This window comes from Heliangelus exortis, chromosome 1, assembly GCF_036169615.1.
Source record: "Heliangelus exortis chromosome 1, bHelExo1.hap1, whole genome shotgun sequence".
Taxonomy (NCBI): Eukaryota; Metazoa; Chordata; class Aves; order Apodiformes; family Trochilidae; genus Heliangelus; species Heliangelus exortis.
The window spans coordinates 117,294,173-117,314,801 of NC_092422.1; the positions used below are offsets into that span (position 1 = coordinate 117,294,173).

A 20,629-nucleotide genomic window follows, 5' to 3' on the forward strand; every position below is an offset into this window, starting at 1 on the left:
TACCTGGCAGCTGTCCCTGTGCTTAGGAAGGAGCTGAGCCAACCAGTACACTGCAAAAGTAAAAAGTGCTTGGGGTTATGGGAGACACTAATTCTCAAGGTATTAGAAGCTGTGTTTGCACATGAATAAACAACCCTAGTTTTATGCAGCTATATTTATCAGCACTGAGCTAAAACTGGAGAGCAACAACAGTGCCTATGTGAAGGTGAAACGGGGTGAAGGCAGGGCTTGGAATTTCAACACAGTTTTCTCTTCCGTGAGAGTGGGATCGAAGTGCCAGGGGCAGATGTCCTGTGAAGGTGCTGTTTGACAATTTAAGGATGCCCTCCAAGGACAGGAGCTGGCCCAAGTGAGAAAGAATAGCAAGAGAATCTGCCCCCATCCCTGTGTGCCAGCTTTCAAGGTAGCATATGTTGTAATGCCTGGTGTGGTTCCAGTAGTGCTTTGCCATGCTTCTTTACAGTCTTTCCCAGGTAGCTGCTGTGAAAAGGACAATTTCAGCATTTTACACTGAGTTGTCTTGGTAAGAGAATACAACATGTTGCCTGAGAAAGAGATTCACCAGCAAAACTCAGAAAATGAAATGTAATGTGTATACAAGATGAGGCTTAGCCCAGTTTTTAGTTGGAATACGTGAGAAAGTCCTTTTCTAACTTTATTCCTCAACCATGGCAGAAAGTATTCCTCTTTTTAGACTTTTCTTCTGGCTTTGAAGAGACAGCAGACAAGCTCATGCCAGATGCAGATCTATTTCATGATGATCAATTCAGAAGCCTTTTATCTCAGGTCCAACAGCTTCTACTATTCCTTCCTCTCCAGAACCTCCTGCTCCTCTCGTTGTTATTGTTGAAGAGCAGGTGAGGTTTCCAATGGTCTAGCCCCATTTTTTGCTCCAAGTTGGTAAACAGCAGCACTGGCCCAGAAACAGTTTTGCAAAAACTGTGCTAGCAGCCAGCCCCTACTTTCTTTTTCCCTCTGCCTCCTTTACTCTTCTGTAACATTTTAGCCTCAATGTGCTTTATAGCTTCCCATGCCACCGACAGTTTCTGCTAGTGTTTAGCACTGGGTGTCTTTTCTCCAGAGTAGTTTTATTAATAACACTATTATAAATGACAATAAATGATAGCTGTGAAGGCAGAGCTGGAACGTCCTAGCAATGGACAGAAGAACAGAGCAAAGGACACATGCTCTGAAGCTGGTAATGGTGTCTCCCTTCATGTTCTGCAGTGATGAGATACATGGATTAAGTTTAAATGCATTGGTAACATATGGGTCTAAAATTACTTCATGGTGTTTAGAACTAGTCCTTTGAGCTAAGGCGGTTGTAAATTCTAATTAGTCTATGCTAATCTTCATAATAAGCAGCTATTTCTAATGCAGATCTAACTGATGAGGTCTGACAGCGTTTTCCACACTTATTTATACACTGGCAGCAAGCTGGTGTCATGCTGGTATCAGAATGTTTGCTCAGGTGACAAAAAGACTCCGTATTTTCTGTACTCTGCAGGGCGTTTGTGTTTGTTGCGGGCTCGTGCCTGCTCTAGGACTGCCAACTTAAGAGTGTTTCCTTGCATTTATTTATGCAGAAAATAGGGAAAATTCCTTCAGCCGTTCCCGGAGCTCCAGTGTGTCCAGCATCGACCGGGACTCAAAGGAGGCAATTACTGCTTTGTACTTCATGGAGTCCTTTGCCCGCAAGAATGACTCTGCTGTCTCCCCTTGTCTCTGGGTCGGAACAGGCCTGGGAATGGTCTTAATCCTCTCCCTGAATCTGCCTGCTAGTGATGATCTACGGCAGTCAGAGCCAGTCATGGTGTCGCCAAGTGGTAAGAGTGCTCCTCTTTTCCTGTTTGGTATCTGGCTTGGTACAAGTGGAGGAATAATTGCATGATTTTGTATGGCCTTTCAGGCAGAAATTTCTCAACACATCCACCACACATCTCTGAGAGCACACAGGTAAATAAAGATGCTTCTGGGAGACCCACAGCTTCATGAACTGGTGACACCATGGGTGTGTTAGATCTGAAGATTCTCTCGCGTCGTCGTGAGAGTTGGGTGTTTCTTGTGAGGACAGGGAAATTAGCAGAGTTCCTTCATAGTGTGAAATTAAGTCCTGTGTACAGTTCTGATGCAGTCCTGTCCAGGATGCTTTAAATGGTTTTGGCTGTCTTACTACAGGGAAGGTGCAGAAAAACAGAAGGGAGTTCAGGAAAGGAAACAAAAATGTTGGCAGGTTGGTGTACCAGGAGAGTTCCTTGGCTGAGAGAGTGACAGATGGTGTAGCAGAGAGAACAGAGGGCTGAGAGAGGTTGGGTCTGAGGAGGTGCAATATGCACTTTGTATTTTTAAAGTAAAATAATGACAAAAATCAGAGAATGCAGAACAGAGTTTTCCAATCCCAGTTCCTTTAGAAAAACAATGCTGGAAGGTCACCAGAATAAGAAAAGCAATTTAACTGCTGGGGAATAAATATCTGACTAGCATCATGTAGGGATAAATAACAGCCTCTCTTTGTGGTATTCAATAGCATATATTATGTGGATTATTTGATCTGGGCTGCCTGAGACCTTTTTGGTACAGGCAGCCTGTTTGTTCAACATCCTCGTGTGGTCAGGAAGAACTGAGTAAGGTTGTCACCTCAGCTAAATTAATGTGTTTGCTCCATTTACAGGAGCTGAACGTCAGCTGCACTGCACACGTTCACAGTACTGACAACCAATTTAATTTTGGTGGCTGTGCCAGTGAGAAGAAATTGTATTTTGCAGGCACAGTTCTGACACTGAAAGGAGGAGTGCTGACCTTCGCGTGCTTGGACTGCATGGGGACGTTGACACATCCACCCTACGAAGTATGGAGGGACCCACACAGTGCTGATGATGGTGAAAAAACAAGGAAAAGGAAACTTGTGATGCATTCCCCTTCCTCCTCCCAGGATATGGGTGATCATCAATTTGCAGTCATTTGTTCAGAAAAACAAGCCAAAGTCTTCTCATTGCCTTCCCAAACATGTCTTTATGTCCACAACATCACCGAAACGTCCTTTTTATTGCGAGCAGATGTGGTCACCCTCTGTAACAGCGTCTGTCTGGCGTGCTTTTGTGCCAATGGGCACATCATGACACTGAGGTACTTATCTAACTAACCTTGTGGCAGAACTAAGCAAAGAGGTGGCACAGTGCCATCGTGTTCCACTTGTGTTTGCTCCAGAGTGCATGTTGCTCTGCATTAACTCCCTGGTGGGTGCATCCAGCGCCCCGCCGTGCCGCTGCCCTACCTGTTCCTTGGCCTGTAAGGCAGCTGTGCAGCAAAGCAAACTCCTTTATTTCACAGTAATCCCCTACCCATGACAGTTGATGGATGATGACTTTTAACTGTCTTAAAAGAAACCTGGGGTAATTTTGCTCACTTATGGCAGGTCAGGTACAGAGAACTACAGAAATACTCGCTGCTGTGAGATTCTTCCACTCAGAGCACCTGCTTTCCCTTCCTTGCCATCTCCACCACTGAGCTGACTGTGCAGTAGTCTTGTAGTCGTGGCCTCAGCTTGCTGCATCCCTCTTCCCTGGCCAGGCCATTTCAGTTTTCAAACGTGCCATCCAAAATGGCAAATGAGGAGAAGCTGGAGGAAGACCGCAAAGGTGATGCTGGAACCTTTGTCTGCAGGGTGCAAGCAGGGCCCTGCCTTGCCACTTTCTGCAGATGCCCCTGGGGTGACTGAGGGCAGACCTTACCCTGCACACTGCCCAGCCACATGCATGCCCCAAATCCAGACAGTAGCAGAAGCCTAAGGATCATTGAGGCAAGGCAGCTGAAACTTCTCCGTGCAAGGAATATGACAGGAAGGCAGAGTGTTTGTGACAGAATTTTTCAGCTTAGAGCTGAAATCCAGTTATGAAAAGCGTAAACTTGAATATCAGTTTAAAATGCAGGCACAGAGTAGGTGTAGCATGTGTGGCAGCTGGTGACTAACCCTGATATCTGCTTCTCCTCAGCTTGCCCAGCCTTCGCCCACTGCTGGACATCAACTATTTACCTGTCACAGACATGAGGATAGCAAGGACCTTTTGTTTCACTAACGAGGGGCAAGCTTTGTATCTCAGCTCTCCCACAGAGATCCAGCGCCTGACATACAGCCAGGAGATGTGTGACAATCTTCAGGTAAGGCTCTTATTTTGGATGCCTTTGCCTTTCTGTGGAAGGACAAGTGGCCTGCCTCATCAGGGGTAAGTTGCCATGTCTTCACTGCTTGATTTCTCAAAAGAACGTGCCATAGCAGTCTATAGTTCCTGTGCAAAAGACAAAGTTTTCAATGGCTAAATAAGCAACGCTGGCATTACAAGAGATGGCAAGTTCTTGCCTAATAGGAAACATAGTATGTTTTTTCACCCACCAACATTTTAGTCATTTTTATTATTTGATGTGAAGGCTGTGCTGCAGGAGCAGGACAGGCATGTTCCTCTCCACTTGCCCTGGCTCAGTGATGCCAAATCAGCAGAGGTCAGTAGCTCTGGCACTGTTTGGACTTCTTCATGGCAGTCACCTTGCTCCTGTGCCCCAGGGGCTGGCCTGAGCCCACAGCTTGCCTGCACATCACTGCAGTCTGTGCCCAAATGAGGCTCTTCACAGCCTGCTTCTCTAACAGTCCTGCTGTACAAAAAAAACCCCAACTGTTAAAAATGTCTGAAGGGAAAGAAGGGGAAGCTACAAATGGAAGGCAGCTACAACAGTTGGTACCAGTATGTGTCCAAGCACACAGCAACTGCCTCAGTGAAAATATGAAGTCTGTCCCCTTGTTTATTTTTATTTTTATTTTTATTTTTATTTTTATTTTTATTTTTATTTTTAGTCTTAATACCTGTAGCTTTCAGTGGATAAGTGGGGGGCATGAAAGCAACCACGCGTGGCAGGTATCAAAAAATATGCTGTGTTTCATTAATTTTTTAAATTATTTACTATTGGTTTTACTCCAGTAATTGGTACTTCACTTCTTCCACATGAGGAAGGCATCTACCATTGCATGTTACAGTACAGTAGCTATAGAAATGGTAGAATTAAAATAATTTACTTTGACCACAAGGACTTCACAATGTTAGATCTGGGCTGGGTTTTTTGGGTTTTTTTCTACAATGAAAATGCAAATTAAAATGTCACGTACTGAAGAGGAGGAATTGTGAGAGGTTACAGGGAGAAATATGAGTAACAAAGGGAAAAAGAAAGGGGGAATAAGTTTTAGGTTATCTAATTAGCAGTGAACTAGGATAGAAATATAAAAGAAATGGTCCTGCCAGCACTCATGCTCTAGGGAATAGCATGTGCTGAGCTGCTCAACTTGCATCACAGAACTGTTTGTCTCCAATGTGGAAAAGCTCAGTGAGGAGTGAGCATTGCACATAAGCTTTTGCCTATGGGAGAAGAGATTATTCTTCAGGAAAGTGATTTCAAAATTATCAGCAGGTTTGATCAGTATAGCTTAGAAGATGGACCTTTAGTGAGAGGCTGTTAGAAGCTAAATTTTTTTTTTTATTAACCTTAATAGCATCCTACAGCTACCAACCAAAGGTAAACACAGCCCTTGCTTCTCTGTGTTGCCCGATGGTGGCTGGCTTGGATGCAAATAGAACAGGAGAAGGTTTGCAGTCATTACTTGTGTACAAAAAGCAGATGACCCAGAATCACCTGCTACCAAGGAAAACAAGGCAGGCTGCAGGAGCACCTCCACTTAGGCTGAAAGGGCTGCAGTAATTTTTCTCCCCTGAGCAGGTGACTGTGCAGAGGAGCAGCAAGCGTGAGTCACAGCACTGTCCTAGCACTCAGCTTCCCAGGAGCCCAGAGCTTTGTGCAGCACAGCAGCTGCATCAGCCTGGTGAGGCTTGGATGAGCAAACACAGAGCTGAGCAACAGAGCAGCAAACTCTTCTCCTTGCACAGCCTCCCTGGTTTCAAACACTGGGACTGCACACTTTGTTGGTTTTATTGTGGAGAGCCTGCTTTTCCTGCTACTGTTTCAAATAAATCTGAGCCTGAAGTTCGTTTGCCCAGGCTGCTCCAAGCTCTGGCACTGTGACAGCTCCTTCAGACATGCTTATTTAGCATTGCTGATGGCACTGCCAAAATGCTCAGTAACAGTGGAGGGAGGAGGGTGTATAGAAGGTGACAGGATTTAAAAAAAAAAAAACAAACCAAAAACAGACCACCAAACACAAACAAAACCCAACTAAACAACAAACCACCAAACTCTCTGAATGGCTAGAAAACACTAAGCTCAGGTACACTGCACAGAAAAAACAGAGTGGGCCTGTTCTCCTTGCCTAGGGAATCACTAAAGCAAAAGATGTAATTCACAACAAATGTTTTATTGAATCACGATGTTGCCTCTGCTGTTTCTAAGCAAAATGTGATCTTATTGCTGGTATTTTTACTTTGTATGGCTTATAAACTTCCTTTCTCTGTTGTAATGAAGGGCCAGTGACAAGCCAAGTCATTTTGAAAGCATGAGTCAATCTAGTTAGCCCAAATATTTGATTGTCATGAAACTCAAATGTTAGGTACTGAATACTTTCACACAACAGACTCTTAAAATAAAAGTAGATGATTAGATCCAATGCATGGTGCTCATTGACTCAAACAAAACATCTAGAACATCTTTCACCTCACTAATTTTTTACATGGACTTTTTTCTGATTTTGCCAGGACATGCTTGGGGATTTGTTTACTCCTGTGGAAACACCAGAGGCCCAAAACAGAGGCTTTCTGAAAGGACTTTTTGGAGGAAGTGGACAAGCTTTTGACAGAGAGGAGCTTTGTAAGTCATTTATTGAGATGAGGTTGGTTTGGTTTTCTGCAGAAACTGATTTGTGGCATCCCATGCTCTTGTCATCTAGGAATAGAGTGGTACACAAGACTTAAATTGTTGATATAAAAATAAATATGACCTTATGAAGAATGGGAGAGTCCTCAGTTGCTTTCCCATGATTCTTTCACCTTGGCAGCTTCTTTTGAGCACTTGACTGTGGGGAGCCACAAACGCTCTGTAGCTTTGCTGGTTACACAAAGTCTTCCACACATCATCTGCGTGTGAAATGGCATCGCTGCTGCGATGCTGCAGCTCGTGGACAAGCACTGAGAGAGCCACATCCAGGAACTCGTTTCTCTCTGTCCATTTCTCCTTTGCAGTTGGTGAGGCCACAGCAGGAAAAGCCTCTCGGAGCCTTGCACAGCACATCCCTGGATCAGGTGGAATTGAGGGTGTGAGAGGAGCCGCAGGAGGAGTCATTGGGGACCTGACCCGTGCACGCATTGCCCTCGATGAGAGAGGACAGAAACTGGGAGAGCTGGATGAAAGGACTGCCAGCATGATGGCCAGTGCAGAGGCTTTTTCCAAGCATGCACACGAGGTAGGGGCCCTGCCACCACAGCACCAGAACTAGGAACCACCCCCCCTGCAATGAAGCCTTTGCTTCCCTTTGGGAAAGCCAAGTACAGTTTTCCACAGGCACCCAGTCACGTTGGATTAGGTGCACTCACATTACCTCACACCCCATTTTTCCTGCTCCCAAACAATGAGATGCCAAAAATTCTACTTGCACACTCCTTGCTTTCCTGTTTTCATAAATGAGCACACATTGTGAATTTCTGAATGTAAGACGCAGCACTTCTCATCTCTCTCCTTACTCACTAATTTATTGTTATTATTTATTTTTTTTAAGCCACTTAGTGCAGAATATCTATGTAGGTAGGTATATGTGTGTATAGAAACTTTTACAGGTCTTATGGGGGAGAAGACAACACTTCTGGTACAACCCTGCAAGTACAATTTTATGGAATAGGGGGCTTGCCTGGAATAGACAGCTCCTGTGCTTAGAGCTGGAAATGGAAAGCTCTTCCATCCCACGCTGTTAAGGCTGGAAGTGAAATAAAGTGATTTCTGTTGAAGGCAGAACAACATTAAAGAATGCTTCCCAAATTGCATGCTTTTAATTTTAAATTAATCCCATCCATGGACATGACCTTTACGTTTTTATTGGCTTTTGTAAGTGCGAGGCAAAAATGAGCAGAAATAATGTGCCACGAAATGCAGAAAGTTTATATTTTCACAACATACTACTATACTCAGTAAATAATCTTCTTTCTATAACAGTAAAAAACAGCTTTCTGTTTTTCTTCCATAACTGCATTATTTTGCAATAGAAAAGTAGTTAAAGGTACTCAGAAAATTTTTGTAATGAATAGCAATAACTGTTGTGTTTTGGTTTATTTTAAATGTAGCAATTATGAAATTAAATAGAGAGTCTCAGTGGACTCGAGGCCTGATGACACTGTTAGTAAAGTACTGCATTGCTATTTTTTTTTTTTACATATGAGGTTTGTGACAGTTAATGGGCCTGGGTGGTCATGTGTGATACCACTCATATGCAGAGCAGTGTTTTATATCTGCTTGTTTCCCTTTTCTGCAGGTGATGCTGAAATACAAGGACAAAAAGTGGTACCAGTTTTAGACTTTCAAAGAAGCTGCTTGTGGCTTTAGTAAGAACACTTCAGGGAAGTCTTAATAACATTCATTCCCAAATCTACCAGTCACTGGCCAGAAACAGTTTTTTCTTCCAGAAGATGTTTTCCTGTCACTATTATTGGATTCATCACAGTGGGAGTCAAGGAGAGATTTCACAGACCGTGAGACAGAAGCTAGAATCATGTGGGTCTTAATCCAACAGCCGGCTCATGGAAGTAGCCAATTTTTTTCCAAGAGGAACTCAACCATCACTGTGGCATGTAGTTTTTTAGAAGCTGTAGGTATGAACTGTGGGGAGTGCGCCTGGTTAAAAATATTCTGTACAAACTCGAATGTTAATGCACTTATAAAACTTTGCATGACTAATTGACATCTCAAAAAAAAAAAAAAAAAAAAAAGTTAAAAAGAAAGCATGTTGTGACCGAAGAAAAATGGGATTTATTTCTATTCTGAGGAAAAAAAAAAACTTAAATGGCAAAAACCTTTATTTTTTAAAAGTGACATTACAAAAAGCCAGTACATTTCAAGCATGTTTGCTACTCAACATAAAAATGAGTTGAGCTGCATTTTATCTGCTATTTATTTCCCTTGAAAAACCTTGATTGAAATCAGTGCTCTTTAACTCCTACCAGAAGAATAAATAACTTCAAAATCGTATGCCCAAAATTTACAGATTTTTCAAGTAGCTAGACAGGCACTATCTGATATGTCATTAAAACATGAGCATAGATGGTTATTTGCAATTCAGAGCACATGACATGCCATCCTTATCTGTACTTTCAAAAAGCACTCCAGATTCATCTCAGTTGTCCTTGAAGGGGGCCATGGCATTTTTCATCTCCGTGGTGTCTCTTTCACTTGGTTGCCTTATTTCTCAGCACCAGGAATAGAAAAGCAGCTTAGGAAGTTGCTTCTTCAAGTTAGGAAAGGCAAGATGGAAAACCTCAGGGCTACAAGTTGGAGAGTCCTGTCAAGGTTCTGATCACAGAAGCTGCTTAGCAGTTTGCAGAGCAATGATTTTTTTTTTTTTCCAAAGTGATTGGTTTAAAGTATGCTAAGGAAACTGCAAAGTAAAACCCCCTGAAGCTGGGGGAGACAGATCATGGCAGCAAGACTAAACGAGGGGCCAGGCAGAGATCGTGAAAAATAATTGTCAACATACTGTGCTGAATTGGCACATACATTAAATGACACCATGGGTGAGTGGCAATTGATTCTCTGCTCATGCTGTGAAAAGTAATTTGCTTCTGCTTCAGAGTGGCTTGTTTGCTTTCTACAGTCAAATCTGCAGAAAACTCTCTAACCTGCAGCTACGGAAGAGAACGGTAAGTAGGACTTACTACCTGTCCATGTTAATAAATTCCTTGTCCATGAGTGTGCTGCAGCCATGGTAGCCTACAAGAGCCTCACTGCCACACAGGTCAACTGTGAAGTCAGAATTTTTTCCAAGACTGGCTTGGAAACAAGGCACTGAAGGCTCATTTTCATGTGCCTGGACGTAGCTTCAAATTAGAAAAGGAAAGGGAGGAAAAGGTGGAAAAGCAGCATTTAAAAAATTTCTGTACAAGAAGAGTGACATTCTCTGTCCCTTGAAGAAGTCCTGGTGGACACTAATGTGGACTGACAGCAGCACCCTCCTAACCAGACCTTCACTTCACTGGTATTCACTTCATCCTAGTGTTCAGATAATCTCTCTCAAAGATGCCTTTCCCATATCCTTCCATCTCTTACAAATAAAATGGAGCCCAGGAAATGGTACATTCTAGAAGTCTGGCTTCACTGTCAACCCAGCTGCACAAGTTAAAGGGTTGGAACAGATTTGAGGTGTTGTTTTAAATTCACATTGCATTACAACAGGAATTTCATGCTTTACAGGATTTTTGTTTCTCTTTGGGCAAAATCGACACAGTGGTCCCTGGGAATGAGACTCAACAAGGTCTTCTCTGTCACAGGAGAAGCTGCTTTTTGATTGTGAGAATTGTAGAGGTCTGTGGGGAAAAGGTCAAAGCCCAAGCACTGCCTAGATTTCTGCTGAGAGTTAAGGAACTGGAGCTGTCTGTGGGTGTGTGTTTGAGGAAATGGCAACTCACCATTCTGATGCCAACAGGAACTGGGTCAGGAACTCCCTCAAGTGGACAGGCCGCTCACATGTATGCAGAGGCACCACTGTAACAAGGCATCTAGAGTGAGAAATAAATGAGAACAACATGATAGTGATTCTATCTTCTGTTTAAATGTATGCTTGCTGTGCTCTGACCTGTACTCCAAAACTCCACTGGTCTCTGGGCAGCAAAACCATTTGGAGCAATAGATCATTCAGCCTCCCCAACCAACTCGATAGAGCTTGTTCTTCCTCCTTTCTCAGCTTTTACAGAGAAGCTAAAACCAGCCTGGTAAATTCCAAGCCCAGAACACCCCACCAGTGGTTGTTCTGTACCCGGCGCTGCGCTCGTTTCTGCACCCAGCCAGTACAGCCGTAAAGGCTGGTACCAGTTCCAGTGTGGCACTGGTACACCCACAGGCCATGGGGCCAGCTTCCACTATGGAAAGTTGGGCCAGTTTCCACTATTTTTTCCACTGTGGTCTGGAGCAGTGAGCCTTTAAGAATGCAGCCCAGGTGAGTGGTGCTCAGGCAGGCAGTTTGCTCATGTTGATGACCAGGAAGCTCCCATTTCTCGTAAGTTTTTGGCTGTACCTCACACAGGTGGCTAATACTGCAAAGTCCCCCCCATTACCTTAATTCCAGTGGAAATGGCTTCAGGCTGGAGCTAGAGCCTGCTCATGCATTTTTAAGAATCAAATGCAAAAATGGAAGAGCAACATTTAATTGCTAATCACTACAGCATGCCCAGAGAGAAAAGTGTCTTCAACAAGTCATTTACACCATGCCTGACTGGCTTTGGCACCCAACAGGCTCTAGCTTAACACCAGGGGAAAAAACAACACAACTTGCCAGTGGATTTCCATTTGCATTTTTATGCAACAGAGAAATGAGAATCTAGCATCCCTCAAACTTACAAGTTTTAATACTAACCTTTGAAGCAGCTTTTCTCTGGTACTCCACATCAGGTCACAGCTGATTCTTGCTTTCCACTCTTACATATTTTACATCTTTCCAGACAGTTACAAATTAACTATTTCTGTTCAGTTCACCACTTGTGGCTATAATTATCAATTTTCTTGTAGTCTGTAGAGATCTAAAAAGTTGTATATGTTTGTATATAGAACATTCTATATATATAAATATATATATGTAATGTATATGTTGTATAAGTTTGTTAGTGCACACTGTTAAATGCTTTCTATCAAGATTTACCATGTATGTGGGGAAAAAAACAACCCATCACTTAAAAACTTCAGTGAGGGAGGAAAAACTCTGGTTCATTTGTTGTGAAATGAGGGGGAGTGTGGGATTTGTGAAAGGCCTGACCAGAACACTACTGAAAGCTGCCAGTGAAAGGAATAAAGATGCAGCATTCTGAGCAACAAGAACAGCATCTGACCTTCCTTGCTCTAATGAAGTTGAGGACACAGCTGTTGCTGGATGTTGAAATCCTGTGCTTTCACCTTCTCTGCTAAGAGAGAGCCACCTCAAGCAAAACCCTAAACAAAAGACATATCTTTAACATCTCAGTCCTCAGTAACAATAGACCGAATTGTCTGGAAATATTTGTTCAATTTAAAATTATTTTTCTTCGTTTGGATACCCAGTTCCCTCATATTCTTCTTTACAGGAGCTCTCTGTGACAAACGCAGCCAAAACCAGGCACGCAGAACTTCCAACAGCACACTTCCCCCTCTGGGTTTGACCAGATGCGCTTAATATTACACACAGAGCTGTAGGCAAGGCATACAGAGAAAATGCATTAAATTAAAATCTTTGTATGTTTTCAGAATTGGCAAATCTTCAATGAAGTACAAGTTATTAAAAAAAAAAACAAAAAAAAACCAAAAAAAAAACCCAATCCAAACAAACAAAAACATTCCTAGAGGATTGAACTTAAGTTTCAAAGCTTGAATTTAAAGACAAAGGGAAATTTGAGAATCAGGTTTTGTTTTGTATAATAACCTGCTTTCTGAAATTTTTTACCATTCTACAGCTCAACTGCGTACAATAAAGAAACATTCCTTATATTACCAGTATATCACTTCTTACACAAATATTTAACAGAAAACAGAAATGCTCCGTTTGCTATGCATATTGTATAAAATTATCGCCTATAGAAAAAACTCTCTAAAACAGTTTACATATTCTTTTTACAGAATCCCACAAATAATGTGTGCATTGCAATGAAGAGATACATACAGAAATATTTTTTCAGTATACAATTTAAGAAACAAACACCACTGTTTAAATACGAGCTCTGTTCAATCACCAGAGCCCTCCATTCATAAACCATGTGTCTCATAACACAGGCAAAAAAGTCATATTTCAGTTAATTATGCCCCCTAAATGCCCTGTCACCTCTCCCCCACCCATCTTTTTTTCATAACATAAAAGGTGAATTCAAGCACAGTATATTTCAGTCTTGAGTGTTTTTTGCCTTGGTATGGTCTTAGTAAGAACACACTCTCTCTCATTAAGGAACTCCGTGTGGCCATTTGTAGTGAACTCATCATCTTAGGTGTATAAGCAATAGTCACGTAAATGAGTGTTTCCATTCATGTGTTTTGTTTTGTGATTAAATCAACAAATCAAACATTGTACTTTTTTAAATAGAAACCAATATTCAGATTCAGTGTCAAGGAAATGTGGACAGAATATGTGTGGGGTTTGTTAACAAGTCATTACCTGTATCTCAGAACAAAGGGGGGGGTCGGGGGTGAACCACACACTCCTGTGCTAGCCATGGCCTGTTCCCACAGGCATCCTAAATCAGTGTCACAAAAGGAAAACTAAGGCATCTTAAACTGAGGCCGTTCCGAGTCCCCAGTAACAACCAAAAAAAAAAAGAGGAAAGAAAATAAAGAATTGATATTAGTCTGTGTAGAGCTCTTCTTTTCATTTTGTTTTTCAACCTCTATTCCTAGATTCTTTATGGTATTTCCAAGGTGCATGGTTTACAGAAAGCTTTTGAATGGAGCTTGCATTGCACACTCACACAGGGCTGAGGAAAATGCTGCAAGAGTTATTGCTTGGGGGGGGGAGGAAGGGGGCAGCCACCCCAGCAGCTTGGAGGAAAGGGACAAAACCTGGACCCAAGCGTCTGTTCCTATGCTTTGCTGCAGGGAGCTCATGTGGCACCTATAATAGCAGTGCCAGCCCCCAAGAGAATTAGCTTCATCACCTGGGCTTCTAGGCCCCCTGAGAGCACCCTCCACATCACTTCCACATCAGGTTGATAGCAGTCACCTACAAGCTGAGCTCTCAGAAGGGCAGAATCCCTTCTGAGGATCCCTTCTGCCTCCTTTAAGGGCATGTACCAGCAACATGATTGTGTTGCTCTGCCAGGAGGGGCTCAAAAATGTCAGCAAAAGCTACTGAGCTCCCAGCTCCCTTGTTTCAGCTACAGATTTGTCGGAAAAAAAACAGCAGGAAAAATTCTGCAACTCTCGATGAAATTGCATGGGATAAAGCCAAAAGGAACAAACTAGATGAAATTACCTGTGTGTCAATTTTTGTCACCTGCCTCTCCCATGCTGCCCAGCTATAAGAAACCTCACAGTAGGCAGGGATGGAAGGAAATGTGCCACGGAAAGACCAAGACAAAACAAGCTTGGGGTCTGTGTGTAAGGAAAGGGACCGAAATGCTGTATCCAACATCAATGACAGGAGTTCCTGCCACTGACTCTGGGGAAGTTCTGCCCTGTGCCCGCAGTCAGCTGAACTGAAATTTGAGTCATTTTGACAAGAAAGCAAACCAGACAGGAACAGAGGGGAAGCAAGGCTGCTCAGTAGCTGAAGGGGACGTAGGGGCACCCCCTGTGAGGAGCTGGGTAACACAGGTTTATGTGATGGGAAGAGAAGGTGTTCCTGGTGACCACAGCTATTTGTCAGGACTGGATCCCAAACAAAAGAAACTTCCTTTAGCAGACAGATGCCCACCTGCTGGTATAGCAGCCAGGTGAGGACAATGCAGGGCACAGGGCAGGACCAGGCTGCCTTAGCAGCTCTGTACACGCCAGGTGACAAGGCTGCTGTGACAAACCAAACTCTTACTCTTTCTGCAGCCTTCATCCGTCTTTTTCTTGGGCTGCAGGATCACACGTGTTACTGGTCATGCTGTGGAGTGCCAGCTGACAGAAGGCAGGGGAGGACTGTGAAGAGAAAGACACACAAAGCAGCTGAGGAACAGAGAGCAAACACAATCAGATGCACCTTTATCTACTCTGCAAGAAAGGAGCATGTAGCCTGCATTCTGGTTATCAGGTCCTGAACTAGGAAAAAAGCCCAGTTTCCAACTAAACAAGGGACTCAGCCCATGGGGATGGGGGAATGGAAGGCAAAAATAATAATGCAAGCAGCCACCCTCCTCTTACCAACTTCAGAAAATAGCAGGTGTCCTCATCTTCAGAGTTCTAAGGAGCATCACTGCTCGCCTGCCCTAAGTTCTATCCAGCTTCCCCTGCATAGGCTCAGTAATAGTTAAAAGTCCAATCAGAATTAAGCAATGTAAATAGCAGCAATCAGGCACCAGCTCAGAGCCAGTTCTGATACCATGACTCAAATGCTGCAGCTGCCTCCCTTGCAGAGCGGTGGCCACCTTTTATCTTCTCATTTGCTCCAAATTACTGCTTAATTAAAATTAACTCATTGAGCTTGTTTAGCAAAATAAGTTTAGTTCTGCGTCAGTCCCCTTATTGATTAGCATCACCCCTGCCTAGAGAGCTTGTTAGGAAATACATGCAAGAACCATCCTTCTGAAATTCTAAAGACAGTATGTGGGAGGAAAATATTGTAATGTGCCAAAAAACAAGCAGCTCAAATTACAGCAGCTCCGGTGAGGTCTCAAATACAGCACAGGTGTGTCACTGCATGACACCCCGGGACAGGAAATCATCAGCCCCTGTGAATTGATAATGAGTCCAACTCAGCATCTTCACAGGCAGAGCACACAAATGGTCGGACGCCAGGGTGCCGAGACTCAGATCTGTTAATGACAAAAGCTTTAATATGCTAAGAAAAGAAAGAACTGTCTGTCAACCAAATGCTGTGGATAAAGAGCTCAACCATCAGGTGACAGATGTGGTAGGAAACCACAGCACAAGACAGGAAGGGGGCAGGAGAGAAACAAAAATTCTCAGTGTAAATACAAACAGGAAAGGCAGCCATGCCAGTGCTGAGAAGGGCAGTCAAGGCCTCCTAGCATGCATGGAGCTTTGACTCAATACCACGCGCCCATTTTCCTGCCCAACAAGCAGGAGGTGGATTAGAGTCCAGGATGCAGCCTTTTGTATGCAAGTCCCATTAACATCTTTTTTAACTCACAATGTTCTTGAAACCTTGGTGACAGATACTTCTGATGTCAGGATGATGGCCTCACCAAATGCACCACATTTGAAGTTAACAAGCTCAAGCACGCTCTCAGGCTGTTGAAAGCCAAGCATGCATCCTCTCAGATCAGGCTACAAAGGAAACTTCAAAAGTACACTTATAAAGGATCCATATAAAGTTCAGAAATTAAAGAATAATTAGGGACTTGAAAAATTTGCACAGAAGGCAAGACTAGAAAGACGGAGATTGGTTACACAAGAGAGGAACCTCAGAAGACAGATGAAATAAAGCAATTAGAGGCATAAAGAAAGTGGCAGGAGGCAGCTGGCCTCACTTTCTAATGTCTACAACATACAAGGACTACGCTATGAAAATAACAGAATTCAAGATCACGTATTATATGACCAACCTGATTGCCTTCTATGACATGGTTACTGGCTGGCTGGCTGAGGGGAGAGCAGTGGATGTTACATACCTTGATATCATCAAGGCTTTTGACACTGTCTCCCATAACATCCTCATTAGGAAACTCAAAAAGTCTGAGCTAGATGAGTGGACAGTGAGCTGGAGTGAGAGCTGGCTGGCTGACAGAACTCAGAGGGTGGTGACCAATGGAGCAGGGTCAAGTTGGAGGCCTGTAACCAGTGGTGTCCCCCAGGAGTCAATACTGGGTCAGGTCATGTTCAACATGTTCATCAACAACCTGGATGAGGGCACAGAGTGTATCCTCAGCAAGTTCAGTAATGATGCAAACCCCAAAGATGGGATCTGGACAGGTTGGAGAGCTGGGGGCAGAGAAGAACCTGATGAAGTTCTACAAGAGCAAGTGTAGGGTCCTGCACCTGGGGAGGGAGAACCCCAAGCACCAAGATATGTTAGGGGGGAACCTGCTGGAAAGCAGTTCAGAGGAGAAGGATCTGGGATCCTGAGCAATAGTAAATTATCCATGAGCCAGCAGAGTGGCCTTGTTGCCAGGAAGGCCAAGAGAATCCTGGGTTGCATAAAGAAGAGTGTGGCCAGTGGGTTGGGGGAGGTCATTCTCCCCTCTCATCCTGCTCTGCCCTGGTGAGGCCACAGCTGGAATGCTGCATCCAGTTCTGGGCTCCCCAGTTCAAGAGAGACAGGGAACTACTGGAGAGTCCAGCTGAGGGCAACAAAGGTGATTGGAGATTGGAGCATCTCTCTTATGACCAAAGGCTGAGAGAGCTGGGAGTGTTTAGCCTGGAGAAGAGAAGGCTGAGGGGAGACCTTGTTAATGTCTACAAGTATCTAAAGGGTGGGTGCCAGGAAGATGGAGCCAGACTCTTCTCAGTAGTTCCCAGTGACAGGATGAGAGGCAATGGGCAAAAGCTAGAACACAGGAACTTACATTTAAACATAAGAAAAAAATCTTTGCTCTGAGTGTGACAAGGCACAGGCTGCCCAAGGAGTCCCCTTCTCTGGAGATATTCAAAACCCACCTGGGTGCAGTCCAGTGTAATCAGCTCTAAGAGATCCTGCTTTAGTGGAGAGATGGACTAAATGATCTCTCCACCTGCCTTCTAACACTGGTAATTCTGTGAAGTTACAAAAACAGCTGAACTTGTATAACCATCACAACCATACCAAAGGGAAATGAAACCATGTGATATGAGGTATAGCCAGACCAGAGGGAATTAAGAGAGGAGAGCAGTGCAACAGTGGCAGACAATGCCCTGTGAGCTCCTTCCTTGGCCTCTTTTGAAGCATCCAGTCCTGGCAGTTGACTTGAGTCAGTTTCAGTAACAGCATGAAAAGAGCTAACTCCCCCAAATCCCTGCCTGACTACTGGGATGGAGTGAGGAGTCTGCACACTGAGCCAGAGTGCAGGGAAAATCTGAGCCACCTTCAGCTAGGCTACCACCAGTCAGGACATAAGACCTGCCTAGGGGACAGGTCTCTGAATGAAGAGCCACAGGTCACCCACCACCATCCAGTGACACCTCTAACACACCAGACCTCAAGCACCAGCAAAGCTGTCTTCAGCTGGCCAGACTGGGCTATTTTGTTTTTTTACAAAAATACAAATTGCTGTTAATTTTTTAACCAATAAGGTGAGTTTCATTCTTTTAAAAGGAACGTTTTTGCTGGAGATTTTGTGTTAACTACAACGTCCACACAATATCCCTCTCAAGGCCAGTCTGCAAGACAGCAGTGGGATGAATCCCAACAGTCACCAAAATGCTCTCCTAAAAGTTGGAGGCCAACCAAGCACCAGTTGCACTCACTGAGAAATCCAGCCAGTTGTAAAGCAGTTTCAGCACTAGAATATCATCAGAAGAACTCAATACAGAGTAATCCTAGCAGAGGCCTGTAAAATTCAACATTAAGTACAAACATGATGATTTTTATATATTTTTTTTTCATCCTAGACACAATTACACACAAGAATTGCCAAATTATCTCTGTGCTTTGCTTTAATAAAATAATCCATCTTCATATGCAAGAAATTCATTAGGCTTTGGGGTTTTGTTTTAAATTACAAGATCAAGTATCTTTTAACAGAATTCATTTAAATACTGTGCTTTTAGCAATTAATCATTTCACAGTCCTGTAAAGTGTCCAACCTGTGAAGAGTTCGTCTCAGTAAATTCATACCAGCTTCCACTACACATTTCAGAAGGCAGCTTGTGACAGTGCCTGTAGAAACACGAAACAGGAGGATTGCACCAGATGCAGGATGGCTGCAGGCCCTTGCCCTGCCCATTCCATGGTGCCTTTCATCCATGAGAAAGCTGCATTTCACATCAGAGCTCCAGCTCCTGCAGGTCTCCCCAGCTTGGTCCAATTTTCACTTTAACGTTCAGTTTTACCGAGAGTTTGATGGCATTTTCCATCTCATGCTTGACAATCTGAGCAACCTGCAAGAAAAGACATCACATCAGATGTACATGTAACTTCAGTGCTCTGTTTTTCTGTCAATAGCTGAAGTCCTCTTCTGTGTTTATTTGCACTAACCACTGACAGGAACACAACCAAGCACTTTAATCCTGATAAGGGTTTATAAATGGAGAAACTGTGTAAGCCAGTTACATTTTATGCAGCACAGAGCTGTGACTGGTTTGGTACTATTTGAGACTACTCAGAAAAGAGGTAAGATTAAGTTTCCATTAAACACTTGAGTCCTGCAGAGTGCTTTCTTTCACCCAGCTCTGCAATTCTAAGTGCTTTGTGGAGTCTGTTCTACAAACTTCACTGTGTTGAAAGCAAGACACAAACACAAATGCAACAGAGGCAAAGAACAGTGCTCCCTTTCCTTGTGTTGGCTCAAGAGGCACTCTGTGAAACCCAGACTACAAACCTCTGGGAAAGCAGAATCACATTCACTGCAGGTGCTGGAAATACTGCCTGGCTTCACCCTTGCTATTTTGTTGAGGCAGCTCCAACATCTGCTGCCCTCCAAAGGTGTTTCTAAGACAATACTCATTTCAGTATGCAGTTAAGGGACCAGAAGAGATTTTTTACTCTAAGAGACTGGATTTTTTTCATGAATGTAAATACTTGGCCTAGATAAAAGGACTCTCTTTCTTACCCACACAGAGTCCACCATGTCCTGACTGTGTATTTGAATGAATCTTTCAATCCACACCCATTTCAAGAACATTTCCACAGCATAATGAAAATGAGAGTATTGGGATTCTTCATCTCAGCTACAGGCCACTGTGCCAACATAGGAACTATTCAAGCCTTCTTACCCTTGTGTGTATTTTCATCACTCCCTCATAGGTACCCTCAGTGGAAAGTCCTCCACAGTTTTTACTGGGGAGTGGAGGAGGAAATTTTAGGAGAACAGAGCACAAGAACTGAGTACAGCATTAAGAAGTAGGGGGGAAATTAATCTTCCAAAACCCTATGCCCTTACATACCACATTTCAAAATTATCTTGATAACCTAGAAAAATGCTTTGAAATAGGATGTAATTCAGCAAAGACAAGTACAGAGTAGAAAGAGGCAGGATAGAGAACTAGGATAAAAATAATCTACTGTTCTAAAATAGGATGAAAAATAACTGCCCGGGCAGGAAAAAAACAGGGTTATCAGAGATTAAACACTGAACAAGGCTTAAGCAAGGCACACTATTGTGAGAAAGAAAGCAAATGCAATTCTGGAACACAGAAAATGCCACTTGTGATACACAGATCCACTTTCCACTCTTTTCAAACCACCAAAGCCTTGATCAAGTTTGGAGTTCAGTATTTGAAAGAAACGTGAAGCACACACAGGGAGATTGCCTGAGAGAGGTGAGAGGTCCAGCACACAGTGAGGGACATCACATTAAGGCTGCTGCACCTAGGACAAGGGACTGCAGAGACACAAAAACCAGTGTGAGATTTTTGGGGAAGCTTTTGGGATGAGATGGAGCCATGCACCAACACCCTGATCTGGGGGGCTTTGGGCTGTGAATTTCCCATACATTAAGCAATCAACACTGTTTCCAGGGTTCTCAGTCACTGAATCTTTCAGGTTGGAAAAGCCCATCAAGTCCATTATCCCTACTCTACAAAGTTCTCCCCAACACCACATCTAAACAGCCCTTAAATACACCCAGGGATGGTGACTCAACCACCTCCCTGGGCAGCCTATTGCAGTCTGACCACTCTTTCTGTGAAAATGGTCAGCTAAAACATAACTGGAGGAGTACAGCCCATCTTAGAAACAAATGCAATG

The 20,629-nt window shown here is 43.5% G+C and overlaps 2 protein-coding genes across 5 annotated transcripts in view; one reads left to right on the plus strand and one right to left on the minus strand.

Annotated features, from left to right (window-relative positions):
• Nucleotides 1–13,489, plus strand: part of STXBP5L (syntaxin binding protein 5L) — a 189,862-nt gene extending 176,373 nt beyond the window's left edge. For all 4 annotated transcript variants that reach the window (XM_071760679.1, XM_071760670.1, XM_071760689.1 and 1 more), the window contains 6 exons: nt 1,587–1,826; nt 2,766–3,126; nt 3,993–4,158; nt 6,690–6,801; nt 7,173–7,393; nt 8,453–13,489. In XM_071760679.1, the coding sequence (XP_071616780.1) occupies nt 1,587–1,826; nt 2,766–3,126; nt 3,993–4,158; nt 6,690–6,801; nt 7,173–7,393; nt 8,453–8,494 (1,142 nt within the window). In that variant the 3' untranslated portion in view covers nt 8,495–13,489. The remainder of the gene's footprint in view (nt 1–1,586; nt 1,827–2,765; nt 3,127–3,992; nt 4,159–6,689; nt 6,802–7,172; nt 7,394–8,452) is intronic.
• Nucleotides 13,490–18,360: 4,871 nt separating this feature from the next.
• POLQ (DNA polymerase theta) overlaps nt 18,361–20,629 on the minus strand; it is a 49,881-nt gene continuing 47,612 nt past the window's right edge. The window contains exon 30 of the mRNA XM_071760711.1: nt 18,361–18,822. Coding sequence (XP_071616812.1) covers nt 18,709–18,822 — 114 coding nt within the window. The 3' untranslated portion in view covers nt 18,361–18,708. The remainder of the gene's footprint in view (nt 18,823–20,629) is intronic.